General features: G+C 41.8%; 1 protein-coding gene across 1 annotated transcript; it reads right to left on the bottom strand.

Moving 5' to 3' along the window:
- Nucleotides 1-69: 69 nt before the first annotated feature.
- Nucleotides 70-1,764, bottom strand: LOC136478354 (tubulin-folding cofactor A-like). The gene is made up of 4 exons (XM_066476787.1): nucleotides 1,631-1,764; nucleotides 1,262-1,415; nucleotides 446-532; nucleotides 70-360 (listed from the first exon to the last, which is right to left on the bottom strand). Exons 2-4 carry the CDS (start codon nucleotides 1,412-1,414, stop codon nucleotides 262-264), a joined length of 339 nt encoding a protein of 112 aa, XP_066332884.1. The 5' UTR covers nucleotide 1,415; nucleotides 1,631-1,764; the 3' UTR covers nucleotides 70-261.
- Nucleotides 1,765-14,249: the final 12,485 nt, after the last annotated feature.

Below are 14,249 nucleotides of genomic sequence, written 5' to 3'. Positions count from 1 at the left end.
AGGGATTTGCTCTCCCAGCAACAAACAATGGATGTGCTCTCCCAGACAACAAACAATAATGCTTAGAACTTGGGAACAGAAACGAGACATGTCTGCTGGCATTCCCTGGCAATGTAAGATTGAAGAACATGCACGCAGAGCAGCAAATACAATTCCGGATAGCATGTTTCGATTTTCGAGGTAGAAGTAATGATACTGGTACAGGAGTTCACGCCTTACATCTCGTAATGAGCTTAGTTCAGCAAACTAATAGTTTTGAGTCTAATCTTCTGTTGGCTTGACAACTGCTTCAACCTCTGCGATTGTACTCTCAGCTTCTGCAATCTCAGCACCTTGCTCATTTGACTCCTTCAGTTCAGCCTGCAACGATACAATCGCTGAAATGTACGACGAGAATACTGCACAATATTGAAGGATATATAGACACAGAATTTTTATGCCGTACCAGTGTTGCTTTCAAGTCAGCCAGTGCAGTTTCAAGTCGCTTGTGGCAGTCTGGGACCATCATCCTTGACTCAGCTAAAACATTCTCCTGCAGAGGTGAAGTTCAAGTTTCGATAGATTCGTGAGTTCTAAGATCAGAACAGCTGACGATTTCAAGAATGACTTTGTCACTATTCCGGCTGGTTTGAAACTTGGCTGAAACTGGCTGAAAAACACTATTCCGGCTGAATTGTTACGAGAGAAAAACACTGCTTCGGCTGAAAGAAGAAGCCGAACAAGCTGAATATGGGGTAAGCCGAACAGGGCCAATCTCAGTTACATGAAAAGGAGAAAACCACATCAATGGCTTCGTGTGGTGCCTGACAAACGCGACGCGATGATCAACAACCAGTTACTCCTATTCTTATAGGCTCAAGGGATCAGATGCTCATATGTTTTTATCAGAATATATTTTTCAGAAACAGAGTATATCCTCTCAATGGATGGAAATGCAGAAACTTCAGACCCATGAACTATCCTGTTTTTCCAAGGCTAAACCGAAATAATTATCGCACAGCAATCTGGAAGTAGTAACCTAAATAGATGCAGACTGAAAAACCAGTGAGTAATGCTACTACAAGAACTGTTGTTAACGTATCAGATCACAACCAGTGGCAGGTATTGTAATGTAAGCCTTCAGCCACGCAACATGCTATGATCTTAGTTTGCTTTGCAAGCAGCCAAGCACTAGGGCAGGGTGGGGTCAACAACTGGGTCGAGAGAGAGAGAAAAAAGGTAGTAGAAGAATACTCTGAGAATCAGAGGGACTTGTCATCACCTGCTGTTTGAGATCGTAGGGATCGGCGCCCTTCTCCTTCATGTCGGCGGTCTTGGCCGCCTCCTTCTCCACCTCCTTCTCGTACGAGCGCAGCTCCTTCACGATCCTCTTGCACGTCGACGTCTTGATCTTCAGGTTCCTCAGTGTTGCCATCCTAGAATGGAATGCACGAGGCAGCGGCAGATCCAACAACGGATTTTGCCAAAAAAAAACGAAATTAGCACGCACAATGCATGCAGACACTTACACAGTTACGCTTGTGATTGGATCAGATCCGGATACGGATAGCCAAATACTAGCTTGAATTAGGGTTCGGGGTCGGGTGCTCAGTTTCGCAGAGAAGAAGGGGAGAGAGGGGGACGGGCGTACCTGCCGTGGTGGGCGCTCGTCGCCGGCGAAGGGTGCAGCTGGGAGTAGGGCGGCGGCGGCGGTCTGGTCCCGTGGATGCGGAAAACGGCCGAATCGAGCGTGTAGGTGTAGGCGAAGTGAACGGCGGAAACGAAGAAAACAGGTGTAAACGCAGGGCTATTGGGCCGATTTCTCTCTCTGTTTTCCTTTCTTTTTCTGCCGGTGCACGCGCATGACTGGGCTGCTTCGGTAGGGAGAGCGGCCCATGAAACTGGTTCATTTCTTCTTTCTTGGTTTCCATTCTCTTTAGTTTTTCTTTCTTTTGACAGGACACTTGGTTCTTTTTTAAAATTTTATTTTACTTCAAACTACTTTTATTGTTACAAATATTTTCATTAATAATTATTTCTACCTTTTGAGATCCACTAGTAAAGTATTTTTTTTCTTTTTTGTCGTTGACTTAGGGAAAATTTTTGTTATCGGTCTTTTTAAATTTGTGTTCTGATTAATTTTATAACCTCACATGAATATGCCATGATATGTAACATTTTACTTGTGATGTTGAAATGTTTTTCTCTCAATGCTGGAACATATTTTTTTCACGATGCTGGGATAAATTTCTCCTAAACAAAGAACATTTTGGTCATGAAGCCAAAACATTTTCTTATGAAGCTGCTGCATTTTCCTAGTAAAGTTAGAATATTTTTTTCACAAAGGTAGAACATGTCTTTTTAAGCAAGGATATTTTCTTCTTAAGTTGGAACATTTTGTTTGCACATCCTCCCTTCCCACGGTAGGTACTCCAATTTCCTAATTTTGTATGTCACCATGCACCTGATCTGCATCCAGATGATCCTCTCTCCCGGCTGGACCATCTTAATGAGCACAATCTTCTTATATGAATCCTGCCTCCAAAAGCTGCCCGGCGAGCGTGCCACGTCGCCTGTTTTTCTCGGCCGTTCGATCGGGCGCGTGGACGGCCCAGATCGGGCAAACCACGGTATTTTTGCAAAAACACCCTCGAGCTTTAGTCGAATCAACCCGCAGTCCAAGCCTCCTCTCAGTTTTGTTTTCAAAAAAGCCCTCGAACTTTACCGAAATCAACCCTCTATCCATCGAATGGAAGAGCAGGAAAAACCCGAGCAAGGCGGCGCGGCGCTCCACCGGTGACGCGGCGCGGCGCCGGACCAAGGGCTTCCCTGCGCCCGTGACCTCGCTGCTGCTTGGGCAACTGCATCTCCCGCATCCCGGGCCTCCGCCTTATCCGGCTGTCGGGCCTAGAGAAGAAAGTAGGCTTCTCCCGCGGCATCCTCGCGAGATGCCGGCGTCGGTCCTTCCGTCCTCAGCATATGTCCCGAGCATGGCTGTCCCGTGCTGCAGCGGCGGTGTTGCTGGGTTCCATCCTGGTGTCGGACGTGGAGGATGGTGTTCCTGAAGACCGCGGTGGCCAAAAAGAGTAGTTGCGTGCTCTGCACTGCAGCTTCATCTCCACCTCGCTAATGACTTATGATTGGCATTGTCAAATCATTATCACTCATCCTTGATCCCTGTGAGTCATAGTTGATTTTTCTTTCTTTTACCTCTCGGTACTGATCTGAGCTCGTATTATGCAGTCATACATGCTAACTGTTTGACATAATGTCTCCCTAGATATACATGCTATGTTGTGTGGATCAACAACATCAAAATCTTTCCTGAATACACTGAAATACACATGGTAGAGACTAGCTTGTCTTGATACTCTGGCTATCTTCGTGGAGTCATTGATTAAGCAAAAGAAAAAGGGTAACAAAAAATAAAAATTCTTTACCTACATGGTGATTCCATGATGCTGAAATACCAGTAGTTGCAATACCATTGTTGCAGCCCCATCTACAAAGATACATTTTCTCAAATGCATTTCAGCAAAACTGGAAGTGTGTTCACATTATATCTGTTAACTATTTAATTATGCAACATAAGATTGGTTTCTACTAATATCTCTAAAATAGTTGAGCCTTTGCATTTTAGTTATGCTATTTCTGAAAATAATAGTACATCCACTTCATCAGTTCCTCAGAAATCAATGCCTACTCACATGTCTTATTGCTTCATGACTAAATTGAATTCTCACTTACTGTCATTGAACCGCAGTACTTTACCACTAAACCATTGTTTCATGATACAATGGAACTGCATTTCAAGTGAAATTGGATTAGTTTGATACTAAAGTTTTTCTGGAAAGTTAAGTTTAATTCTCACCGTATTGCTTTGTTCTACACAAATAATACACCGACTGTCGATAGTCCTCTCCTTTGTATTTCGTAAAATGGTGATTTGTCCAGGACTCATGTTACTGCTTTGCTGCCTGCTCGAACAAGTGCCCCACTGGTACCTACTTAATATCAAATTTTAAAATGCTAATAAGTTCTCCATATGTTTAGACAAATTTAGTTTTACCTTCTGTTCCTTGTTTAGACTACTTCTACTAAGCACAGCACAATGATATCTCATTTAAACTGGGAACTATGATGTGCTGGTTGTGACATGTTTGCAGGACCTACAATAGTTTTTCCAATTTAGTGGTATCACAAAAGCTGCCTTCTATCTTTTTTTTCTTCGACTTTATATATAGCAGGGGAGACCCCCACCTGCGTTCTATCTATCACTTGCAATATGTCATACAATACCATTCAAAAGGTAATTTATGTCATATAATACTTTCTCTTGTTACCTTTTGGCCTATTAATAAATTATCTTAGAGTAGTGTAGGATATTTGCTGAGATGCCATAGAAAGTACTACTATATCCTGATCTGCACGCCTACCATGTTTTCTCTGTTCCAGAGTTCTAAAGATCAACCCAGTTTTTTTTTGTGCATTTCACTGCAGTTAAAACTACAAGAGTTAGCAGACCATGCCCTTTTCTCTGGTAAAGCAAGCTGTAGCTTTTATTTCACTTTGAGCAATGTGCTCATTTGCGGCACTATACTCTGTACTATTCTGCTATAGTTTTTTCTTGAGAACATGCAGGAGAGATGCATATATTTGTGTTAAGAATACTGAAAACTAGTAATTGTATCTTTAGATTTGAAAGTTAGTTGCTTTTAGCCTTTTGCTTTTGGTTTATACTAAATTAAATGGCTCAGCATTATTCTGGTTTTGTGTTGCATTAAGACATGAAGTATTTTCTCCCTATTCCATACTCTGGATTTAGAATGCCGCGCGTGTGTGTGATTAGTTGCTAATTTAGTTGGAAGCAATGTTGTCCATACTGTGCAATCCATTTGTCAGCTTTCTGCTTAGTAATCGTAAACCATTGCAGATATAAACTTAATGGCAATTACCAAGGTATTGCAAAGAGCCAACTTCTGGAGCAATTCATCAATGTTCCTTCAACAAGTGTAGAACCTAGACGGGGAGCAGTGGTGTGCTGCTCACCAGACAGATCCAATTACAAATGAGTTTGCCCCTAAGGATGGAGCATTGGCAACACTCACCTTCTAATTTCTGTAATTCCAACTGGAAATGCACTCTAATGATTTTTCCTACATATCGGCTTCGTTCATGTTTATCTACAACATTTTTTTTGCATTTTAGCAAGGTTTACATCCAGGGATTCTCAATATCTGGAACTGTGACTCCATGCTCGAATGTGAAACCCTTGATGCACTTTACTGTTTACACATTTGAACGGTGTGGTTTCAAGATATACCAGTTGAACTCTTTCCATCGATGTACTAGGTCATGAGGAGGTATGTTATCATATCTTGTAGCGCTAATCTAAATAAACAGAAACAATACATTACTCTGGTGTATAATCCGTATTAACTTTAATCTGCTATAATTTGCTTATTTCCAAGGGTGCTTAAAATTATTTGCTCTTCACTGATTGCTAATATGTCTCTTGCAATGAAATGTTCCTGTTTACTAACCATCAATTCGAGTACTGGTGCTTTCAAAGCACAAACGTTGTCACCTTTTCCATCATACTAAGAATATACTAAACAAATATTGCCAATACTGTACTGGGACACTGGGACAGCATAAGCTGGCGCGGCAACGCCGCGCCCTATGTTTTCTAGTTGTTCTGTTTGATTTCAGGTTTAGTTTAGTAAAGTGTTTACTTATATGGCACTCCTATTTCAGAACTTTCTAAGCTGTTGTTGGTATAGTCAGGTTTCAGAACTCCAGTAGAATATATTTTCATTTTAAGTACAGGTTCAGCTTTGTATAATCTAGGTTCATTTTAGTTTCTAGTTAATCATGATCTGGCACTTCATCCAGTGTGATGCACAGACAAATTAATCAAGATCTGGCACCTCCTGATTTTAACTGTAATTTGATAATACCGCCCCTGATGATCCCGTCAGAAAAAAAAAACATTCTTGATTGGCGGGGAACTGTCAGCTTAGTTGTAACACAGATCAGTGCTGAGTTGTTTTTAGAGTGTGTATTACTGTATTAAAATGGCCCAACTAAACTCAGAGGATTTCATCTGTGATAGTTCAGGCAGTTGGAGTTTTTAAAGATTGTCGCAGTGCTATATATACAAAATTGTGTTCATGTGGTTGCTTAGGAAAATCTGCCATGTTGCAGAGTATCACCTAGTAATTAATAAGTTGCAAGTTTGCAGCATCTCTGAAAGGTCCTAAATTAGCAATCTCTCTACTATCACTGATATTATATTAGAAAAATGATAGTACCAACGTACCAATTTAATTTCCATGCAGTCCTGCAGTCAGTACGATGCATGTTACGAAAAAAGATATGATGAAAACGGTGTACTTTTTGGCGCATGCATGTGCACACGACAGATCCTTGAATTGTGAGCTGAATTTCTGCTCACTGAAAAAAGGACACTGTTTTCATTCATAGTTTTTTCTTATTGCTTCAGTATGTAAGCCCTATGAACGAACTAAAAATATGCAGAATAATTCTGGAATCAAGGACCATAAGATTCTTCGTGGCTAATGGCTGGCCTTTTAATTAAATTTTCTGTATTGGATTTTAGTGGAGTGCGTGGTCGCATAATAAGTTAAAAAAAACTAACGGATTGCGTGTAAACTTGTAAAAAGAGTTTTTGTATCATGCTTCTTCTCTGAACAAGTTTAAAGCTGAAACTTTTGCGTTATTTAGGGAAAAAATTATGAACTGAATCTATGTATTATATTTATATATTATTACTACAGTCCATGTTGTGTGTTGCTCGTATCAGTGCAAGCATGAAGCAGCAGCTTGTGTACGTGTAGACGCACGTGAACGTTTGGTATGAGCAGTGGTGTGGTCCTGCTGTGTATATTCAACAACAAGAAGAGAACTGGCTGGGGCTTATATCGTACTGATGTTGGTCACCCTTGCTCCTTTAATTTCTGGCCTTCTGGATGTGCCTGCCTGTTCGTTGGAGTTGGACCACATGGCCAGAAAATATTTCAGGGGACGCTGAACAACACTGTTGTTCGATCTTAAGTCTTAGCCCTTCCTACACTATAGAACTTTGCCTAAAAATTTATGAGGGCTCCACAGGGTTCCACTGCTGCGATATGGGTAGGAGGGCTTGAGCCCCCCCTCCCCCCTCCCCCCCCCCCCCCCCCCCCCCCCCCCCCCCCCCCGCCCCACCGCTGTGTCCGCCCCTGACCACATGCATGCATATCCATCTGTCCACTTTGTGTTCCAATTCTAAGATTGCGGCTAATAATATATATGCTTTCATTTTGGACAGTTGTGTGGCAAGAACTCGTCGTTGAACCAGTAAAAACATGTATGTACATACACAAAAATAAATCAATTTTAAGGATCACCCTAGGTGACATCTTTAGTTTGATCAACTTTATAGAAAAAAGATAACAACATCCATCCACGACACTAGAGAAGTATATTATACCATGAAACATATATTTCATGATAAGTCCATTGATACTAGTTTGGTATCGTAAGTATATGTGTACTCCTTTCTTTCTGTAAGGTTGCTCAAATTTAAAATAGTTTGACTTAGAACAATTCTAGATCGTAGTTGAATCTAATTTGGGACAGAAAGTGGATGATATACTGATGAGTAAACCCCATTCTATATTTTTCTCTTGCTGAAGAATGGTTCGGCCATACGGTCCAAATATCTGAGAATATTCGACTAGATAGTCCATTCAATCAGCTTCATTTCCCATAAGTAAAGTACAGAGGCTTGCATAGTTGAACCACTATACTATTTGAGCTTTAAAATCTTTTTATTCTTCGTCCATTTATTTACGTGCATGCAATGCAGGACGTGTCTGATTTGACGGTACAGAGGAGTCGTCGCTGCATAGGTGTCTCAGTGTCCGTAAGTGTAGTAGGGGCCGGGACGACTAGTCCTTGCACTAGAGTGTACTAGCTGGCAGGTGGGCCCTCCGGAAGTGGGTCAATGCTGCGTCTGCGTGATGGGTACGTACTTGCATGATTGTTGTGTTGTCTAGGTACACGCCTGCTCTTTACTCGTCTCACAAGTCACATGATGTGCTTAGAGTAGTGTAGCTCGATCATGCATTGCAGTAGCAACGGAGTAATATTATATCATATACCTATGTTTTCTTATTATTATATACATGTATGATTGATTGCTTATATTAGTCTATATATCATATACTTATGCAGTATGATTTGCTTGTGTTTGATTATTTACATAGATCTATGCAGACTTGCACGGTGCTCAAAAGCAATAGTTAGTACACCATAAGACTGCCCATCACGTTACCGGTGCTAAAAAAAAATTAACCCTGCGATAGGGCACCCGGTACCTCGACTCCTCCGTCCCCACAACGTTGGCACCGATGCCTTTCTGTGTGTGGACCCAAATACAGAACCATCCCTTCCTTCTCGATATTTCACGCCCAAGAAACGTTTCCTCTTCCATCTCCGCTCCGATCTCTCTGGTCCTGTTCGCGTGTCTTGCGTGTCTTGTAATCCATACTTTTCAGTTTGTTTTTTTTTCAGCCGGAACAATATTTTTCTCTCATAATAAATCAGCCAGAATAGTGTTTCGGCTTGTTTTTTCAGCGAAACGAACGGGGGCCCAAATCGGCCCTCTAGAACCGCGTGAATCGATCTCTCCATCCCCAAATCAAGCCTGCCTTCCTCCAAATCACGAATCCATAGCACACCATGGTCGATTAGGTCAACGTATGCCACGCTGCCGGTGCGGACGCTAGCCCGCCGTGATTCGCCGCCACCAGCCACGCTGCGGGGGCCGACATCAGCCGCACGATAGGGGGCGCCGCCAGCCACGCCGTGTCACGTCGCGGGCGCCGACATCAGCTGCACGACAGGGGCCGTCGCAAGCCCCACAGCAATGGCTGCCAGCAGTGGAAACCCCGCCGCGGGGACCGACGACAGTCGCGACAGTTCTCGATGATGCTCTAGCGGGAGCCACAGTTAACTGAGCCCAACTCCAAGTGTGTCCTCCAAATAATCCCTTTCTTGTTGATGAAAAGTCTCGATGATATTGCAAATTGGAAGTGCCGAAGCATAATAGTGGTATGTTGCGATGGATTTAAAATGGAAGTTTGGAATAGGATATTAAGTAAACAACACTGATGGTAGCATGATAATACAAACATTACATCGATTGGAGCATGATAATATAAACATTACAACCAGAAACTACATAATATACTATGCTTGATTTTGTCCAAATCGCTGCCATATATGCTCAACTAAGTCTTCTTTTAGCTGACGATACATATCTCGGTTCCTAATGTCTTCTTCTACCTCCAGCAGCGTTGAAAATCCGTGAATAGGCCCGTGTCCAAATCCAGCCAATTTGGATGAAGAGCTGGGCTGGTCATATTCACTCTCATAGTTGTCGTCATAGCGAACTCTAAAAGAATCCCTCTCATCCTCCATAATCATGTTATGCAATATAATCCATGCATACATGATTTCAGCAAGCGGGTTCATCTGCCACATACGTGATGGGTTGCGTATAATAGCAAAGCGAGCCGGCAAAACAACAAATGCACGCTCCACGTCTTTTCTTGCTCCCTCTTGATGCTCTGCATATAATTTGTCTTTCTCACACTGAGGCAAGGGTATTGTTTTTATAGATGTTGCCCACTCGGGATAAATGCCATTTGCTAGGTAATACCCCATGTTGTACTCAATTCTATTGACCGTGAAATGAACTTCTGGGGCTCTTCCTTGAAGTACTTCAGTGAACAAAAGTGACCGGTTTAGGACGTTGATGTCATTGTTGGACCCAGCAACACTAAAAAATGCATGCCATATCCAAAGATCATGTGGGGCAACAACTTCTAGCATGACACTAGGATATTTTATGTCACCGCGGGTATACTGCCCCCTCCATGCCTTTGGACAATTCCTCCATTGCCAATGCATGCAATCTAGACTTCTCAACATACCAGGAAAACCACGAGCTTCACCTATATGAAGTAAACGTTGAATATCTTCTCTAGTTGGCCTCCTTTGGTATTTTTCACCAAAATTTGCAATCACACCTTGACAGAATTTTTTCATGCACTCAATAATTGTGGTTTCACCTATTCTAAAATTTTCATCCCACATGTCAGCAGGTTTACCATATGCTAACAAGCGCATAGCAATTGTGCATTTGTGCAATGGTGAAAAGCCCATCTTCCCAAATGCATCGTTCCTTTGATAGAAATATGGAGACCAAGTACTTAAGGTATGTACAATTTGTAGGAATATGTGACGTTTCATACGGTACCTACGCCGGAACCGAACATCATTGTACACTGGATTTCCTGAGAAATAGTCTGGAACCAACCTATCACTAGCATCTTCACGATTTCTTTCTATATGCCTTCTAGGAAATTGACGATGGTCATTGGATGTACCTCCTAGTTGAGCCTCAATTTGACCTTGAAACTTTGCTTCAATCTGAGCTTCCACTGGATCATTCATGAACTCCCAAAAGAACTGCTGGATGTTAATCCTGTTTGTTGGTTCTTCAGGAGAACTTGCAGCAGGCTCATGTGGATTTGATGCCATTCCCTCGCCCCCTAGATGAGAGTATGTTGGGAGGTGTGTACTGGTTTGTTGTGTGAATTGTTCTAAGAGCATCACCTTCTATTTATAGGGTAAAGCTGGTCACAACAGCTAGTTTCCAACGGCTAGATTCAAATAATTGAAATCCAAATGTGCTGCAACAGCTAGATTCTAACACTGCAACTGGAACTGTAGCTTTTTACAACGGCTAGATTCCAATGGAATAAATTGTACACGTGAGCTATAAAATAAATATTTGTACTGCTGGCTGCTGCAATGTGCTTAAATAAAAGTGCTAAATACATTATAAATTGACATAATATGACAATACATATATAGGGAACATGATACGTTATGGAAAGTACATGATAAGCTACTTCTAGAAGCACATTAGGGAAACTACATGATAAGCTACTTGTACAACATAGTGAATAATAAAGTTACAAACTGAGCTTCTCAAGAGAAAAGCTCTGTAGCTAGGTAATCCAAGACTTGTTTATGTCTTCGTAAGGCATCCTCTTCATAACCTGAAGTATCCTTGTTAAATAGCTCTATATATGTTGCAAGTTTGTCTAACTTGTTCTTCTCCTTGTTATTTTCAGCATTCTTGTCATCAGCTACAACTTGAGCTAATGCTGCTTTAGCCATTTTTTCAGTAGCCATAGACTTTTGTAGTTGCAGTTCATTGAACTTCTGCATGCTTTCCTTTATAAAAAGACTTCCTTCTGAACACTTCTGTTTTTCTTTCTTGTTCTTCTTAGATTTGGCTGCATCTCTCCCTTATGGTCGTCGCGATTCAACATATGCACCATCTGTGTCTTGAGCTGAAGAAGAGGTGTAAGCACCAGATAAATTCAGCTTAATCCTCTTTTGCACTTCATGAACTGGGTAAGCTCTAGCCCATTTAGGTTGGTCCTTCACTGCCGCCCACCAATGTTTGAATGGGAACGGTCGTTTCTTTTTCATAAGTCCCTTCCACTTCGCACGAATCTCCTCCATTAGCTGATCAGCAGATTGACCACTTGCATTTATATTCACCTCATTGTAGACTCCATTGAACTTGTTAATGATAGGCGTGTTCTTGTGCCAGTGTTCTTTGCATTGCATTGCTGTTCTTCTTTGCTGCTTGGGAGCATGCTTGTTATATTTAGCTGCAATTTCCTTGCAAAAGCGATCTCAAGGCTTTCCATTGCCATCGATTGGATCATTTGAATTGTTGAGCCAGGCACTTACTAGGTGAAGGTTCTCCTCTCCACGCCAAAGTTTGCGACCTCCTTGCTTTGCACCATCATCTGTGTTGCTCTCACTGTCTTCTTCAATGTGAATAGGTATTGACTCCATTGGAGGGGCTCTGGACGCCGGAGAAGATGAAACAATGGGGCTGCTCTCATCACCCCTTGAGTTGCTGCCACCACTAGGTCCAAAGAAAGGCCATCGGTCCAATTGGAGATGCTGGACCATTGCCGTGGTAACCTCCATGGTATGCTGCTGGTGGGAAAGGGAAGTGCTGGAAACTTGGTGGTCCTCCAAAGGGATTGCTGATATTTTGTGGGTAGGAACCATGCAAATTGGTGGGTGGATAGTTCATAGGTTAGTGTTGCTGCTGATGGAAGTTTTTGGTATTGCTTTGTGTTTGGATTTGGTGCTTCTGGACTAATGTGTGAGTTGAGAAGATTTGAGAAACCAGAAGAGAAATACTTGTCCATCTTTGAACTTTTTGCTTTGGATATACGTTTGGTGTGTGTTTGTTCAACTTGTTCATGTGAGTATATATATATATATATATATATATATATATATATATATATATATATATATATATATATGCAGCAAACAGGAACGGCTAGGAAGCAACGCAACGGTTGGAACCAACAGCCGCCTGGGATATAATATTTTAATCATCCAGGGCCAATGGCTGGTTGGGATATCATTTTTTACTCTTCCAGGCACCGAGGAAGGAACATGCCTCGGCTCAACAAAATTGAACTTGGCATCGATAGCCACAATGGCTGGCATCGATGCTCCAACACTCTCTCACCTCTTTCAGCACCGCAGAATGGCCAGTCCAATTGGTCGTATTATTGGACAATGCATATTTGCACAATCCAATAGTAGTCACGGAAAGAAAATATTCTCACCCGACATACCTCTACTAGAAGCATGACATCTCCACTAGAATATGGATGTGAGTACATTTAACAAAATGTAAACAACGAAACATAGTCTATTAAACAAGGCTTGCCTATACAGGACAACCAGACACGAAGACACAACGTACATTTACGTCGCATTGGCTTGGGTTATGCTACGTATGTAAGGTCTAATGCAGATTAATTAAGCCTAATGCAAAGCAACCAATCAAACTCTTATATCTAGTAGCTACAGAGTCGTGTTTGTCAGTTCTTCGTTGCTGCTATGCACATCGACTATATTCATTCGTATATGTATTTCCAAGCCATGTATATGGCATCTCTCACCATTATATATAGGAAGACAACAACTTTGCTTTGGCAGCAGCATGGACCAGCATCAGATGGCCAGCTGAGTACAGTGTGTTTGAGACTTGAGAGGGCACGCATGGCAGGGCAGTAGAGCGGATCACATTAGCTAGTGATTGATGGGAGTTGAGATCTGTACTACAGTACCAGTAGTTGTAGCTGGAAGAGGTATGCATCAGACAAAGGCATTGGTTGGTCAGTTGATCACTGGCAATGCCTGCCCGCCGGGCCTCATCTTCTGCTTGCTTGCTTGCTCTCGTTTAATTACCGACTTCGAATGTTGCTGCTGGGGTAGATGACCAACGACTCAGCGATTCACCAGCAATGCAGTTTGCGGTCTCTCTTTCCCTGTTCTCGCTCGTTGGGAGTTGCTATATTTTAGGTGATTAAATTTTCAGATAACAAACTAGTAGCTACTAGTATACATTGAAAAGAACAACTTATATATAAGAGACAATTTATAGTTTTTTAACAATGAAAAATTTACACATTGCCTAGCACAAGTGATACATTTACTTCCTTATTAGGTTTGTTCTAAGCCAAACGACACTCAAATAATTTTACCTTTGACTATGAATATACCTAAAACTGTATATGGATCAAGTAACAACATAAGATCAGAATTACATGACTACATCACATTATCAAAAAGATCTTTCTCAACATATTTCTAAATAAAGTATCGAATATACGAAGGGGTAAAAGGGGGACCATATACATTGTATTATGAAGGTTCCATCCCCTATAAATATAATACCTCCTAAAGTGTACAGTATCGGCAAGTGAATGAGACTGCTATTATTTGTCCCGAATGGAACTACTGTCTTCTCAACGTTTCACTGATAGCTGAGTGATTTCACCCAACAGTCTAAATGGACTTATATATCTCTGAATCATTTTAATTATTTCTTAGATTAGAGATGAAGGCCTTTAGTTATTTGCAACGACCTGGTCAGAAGTAAAGTAACCCAGCGCTGCATGCAGCTAGTTGCAGCGGAGGGTGAATCTGGTCCTCATTGTCTCTCGGAGCCTGGCCGTCAATCAGGGGACGCATGCATGCATTGAGCTAGGTAGTACAGTACTAGTAGGGTTCACTGCTGCATGATGCATGATGCGTGTTGAGGACGTCCTTGCATGTGTTTGGGTGCTTCTCTGCCGTGCCAA

The sequence above is a fragment of the Miscanthus floridulus genome, chromosome 8 (genome assembly GCF_019320115.1).
Source record: "Miscanthus floridulus cultivar M001 chromosome 8, ASM1932011v1, whole genome shotgun sequence".
Classification (NCBI taxonomy): Eukaryota; Viridiplantae; Streptophyta; class Magnoliopsida; order Poales; family Poaceae; genus Miscanthus; species Miscanthus floridulus.
The sequence above is the reverse complement of the archived record's forward strand: the minus strand, read 5'-3'. Positions and strand labels throughout refer to the sequence as shown.

What these genes read in the sequence shown, in the direction of transcription:
- LOC136478354 (XM_066476787.1), bottom strand. Translation starts at nt 1,414, where the DNA reads ATGGCAACACTGAGGAACCTGAAGATCAAGACGTCGACGTGCAAGAGG. An exon ending in CCTACGATCTCAAACAGCAG is followed by an intron (nt 533 to 1,261) that starts GTGATGACAAGT and finishes TCACCTCTGCAG; the next exon opens with GAGAATGTTTTAGCTGAGTC. An exon ending in CTGACTTGAAAGCAACACTG is followed by an intron (nt 361 to 445) that starts GTACGGCATAAA and finishes GTATCGTTGCAG; the next exon opens with GCTGAACTGAAGGAGTCAAA.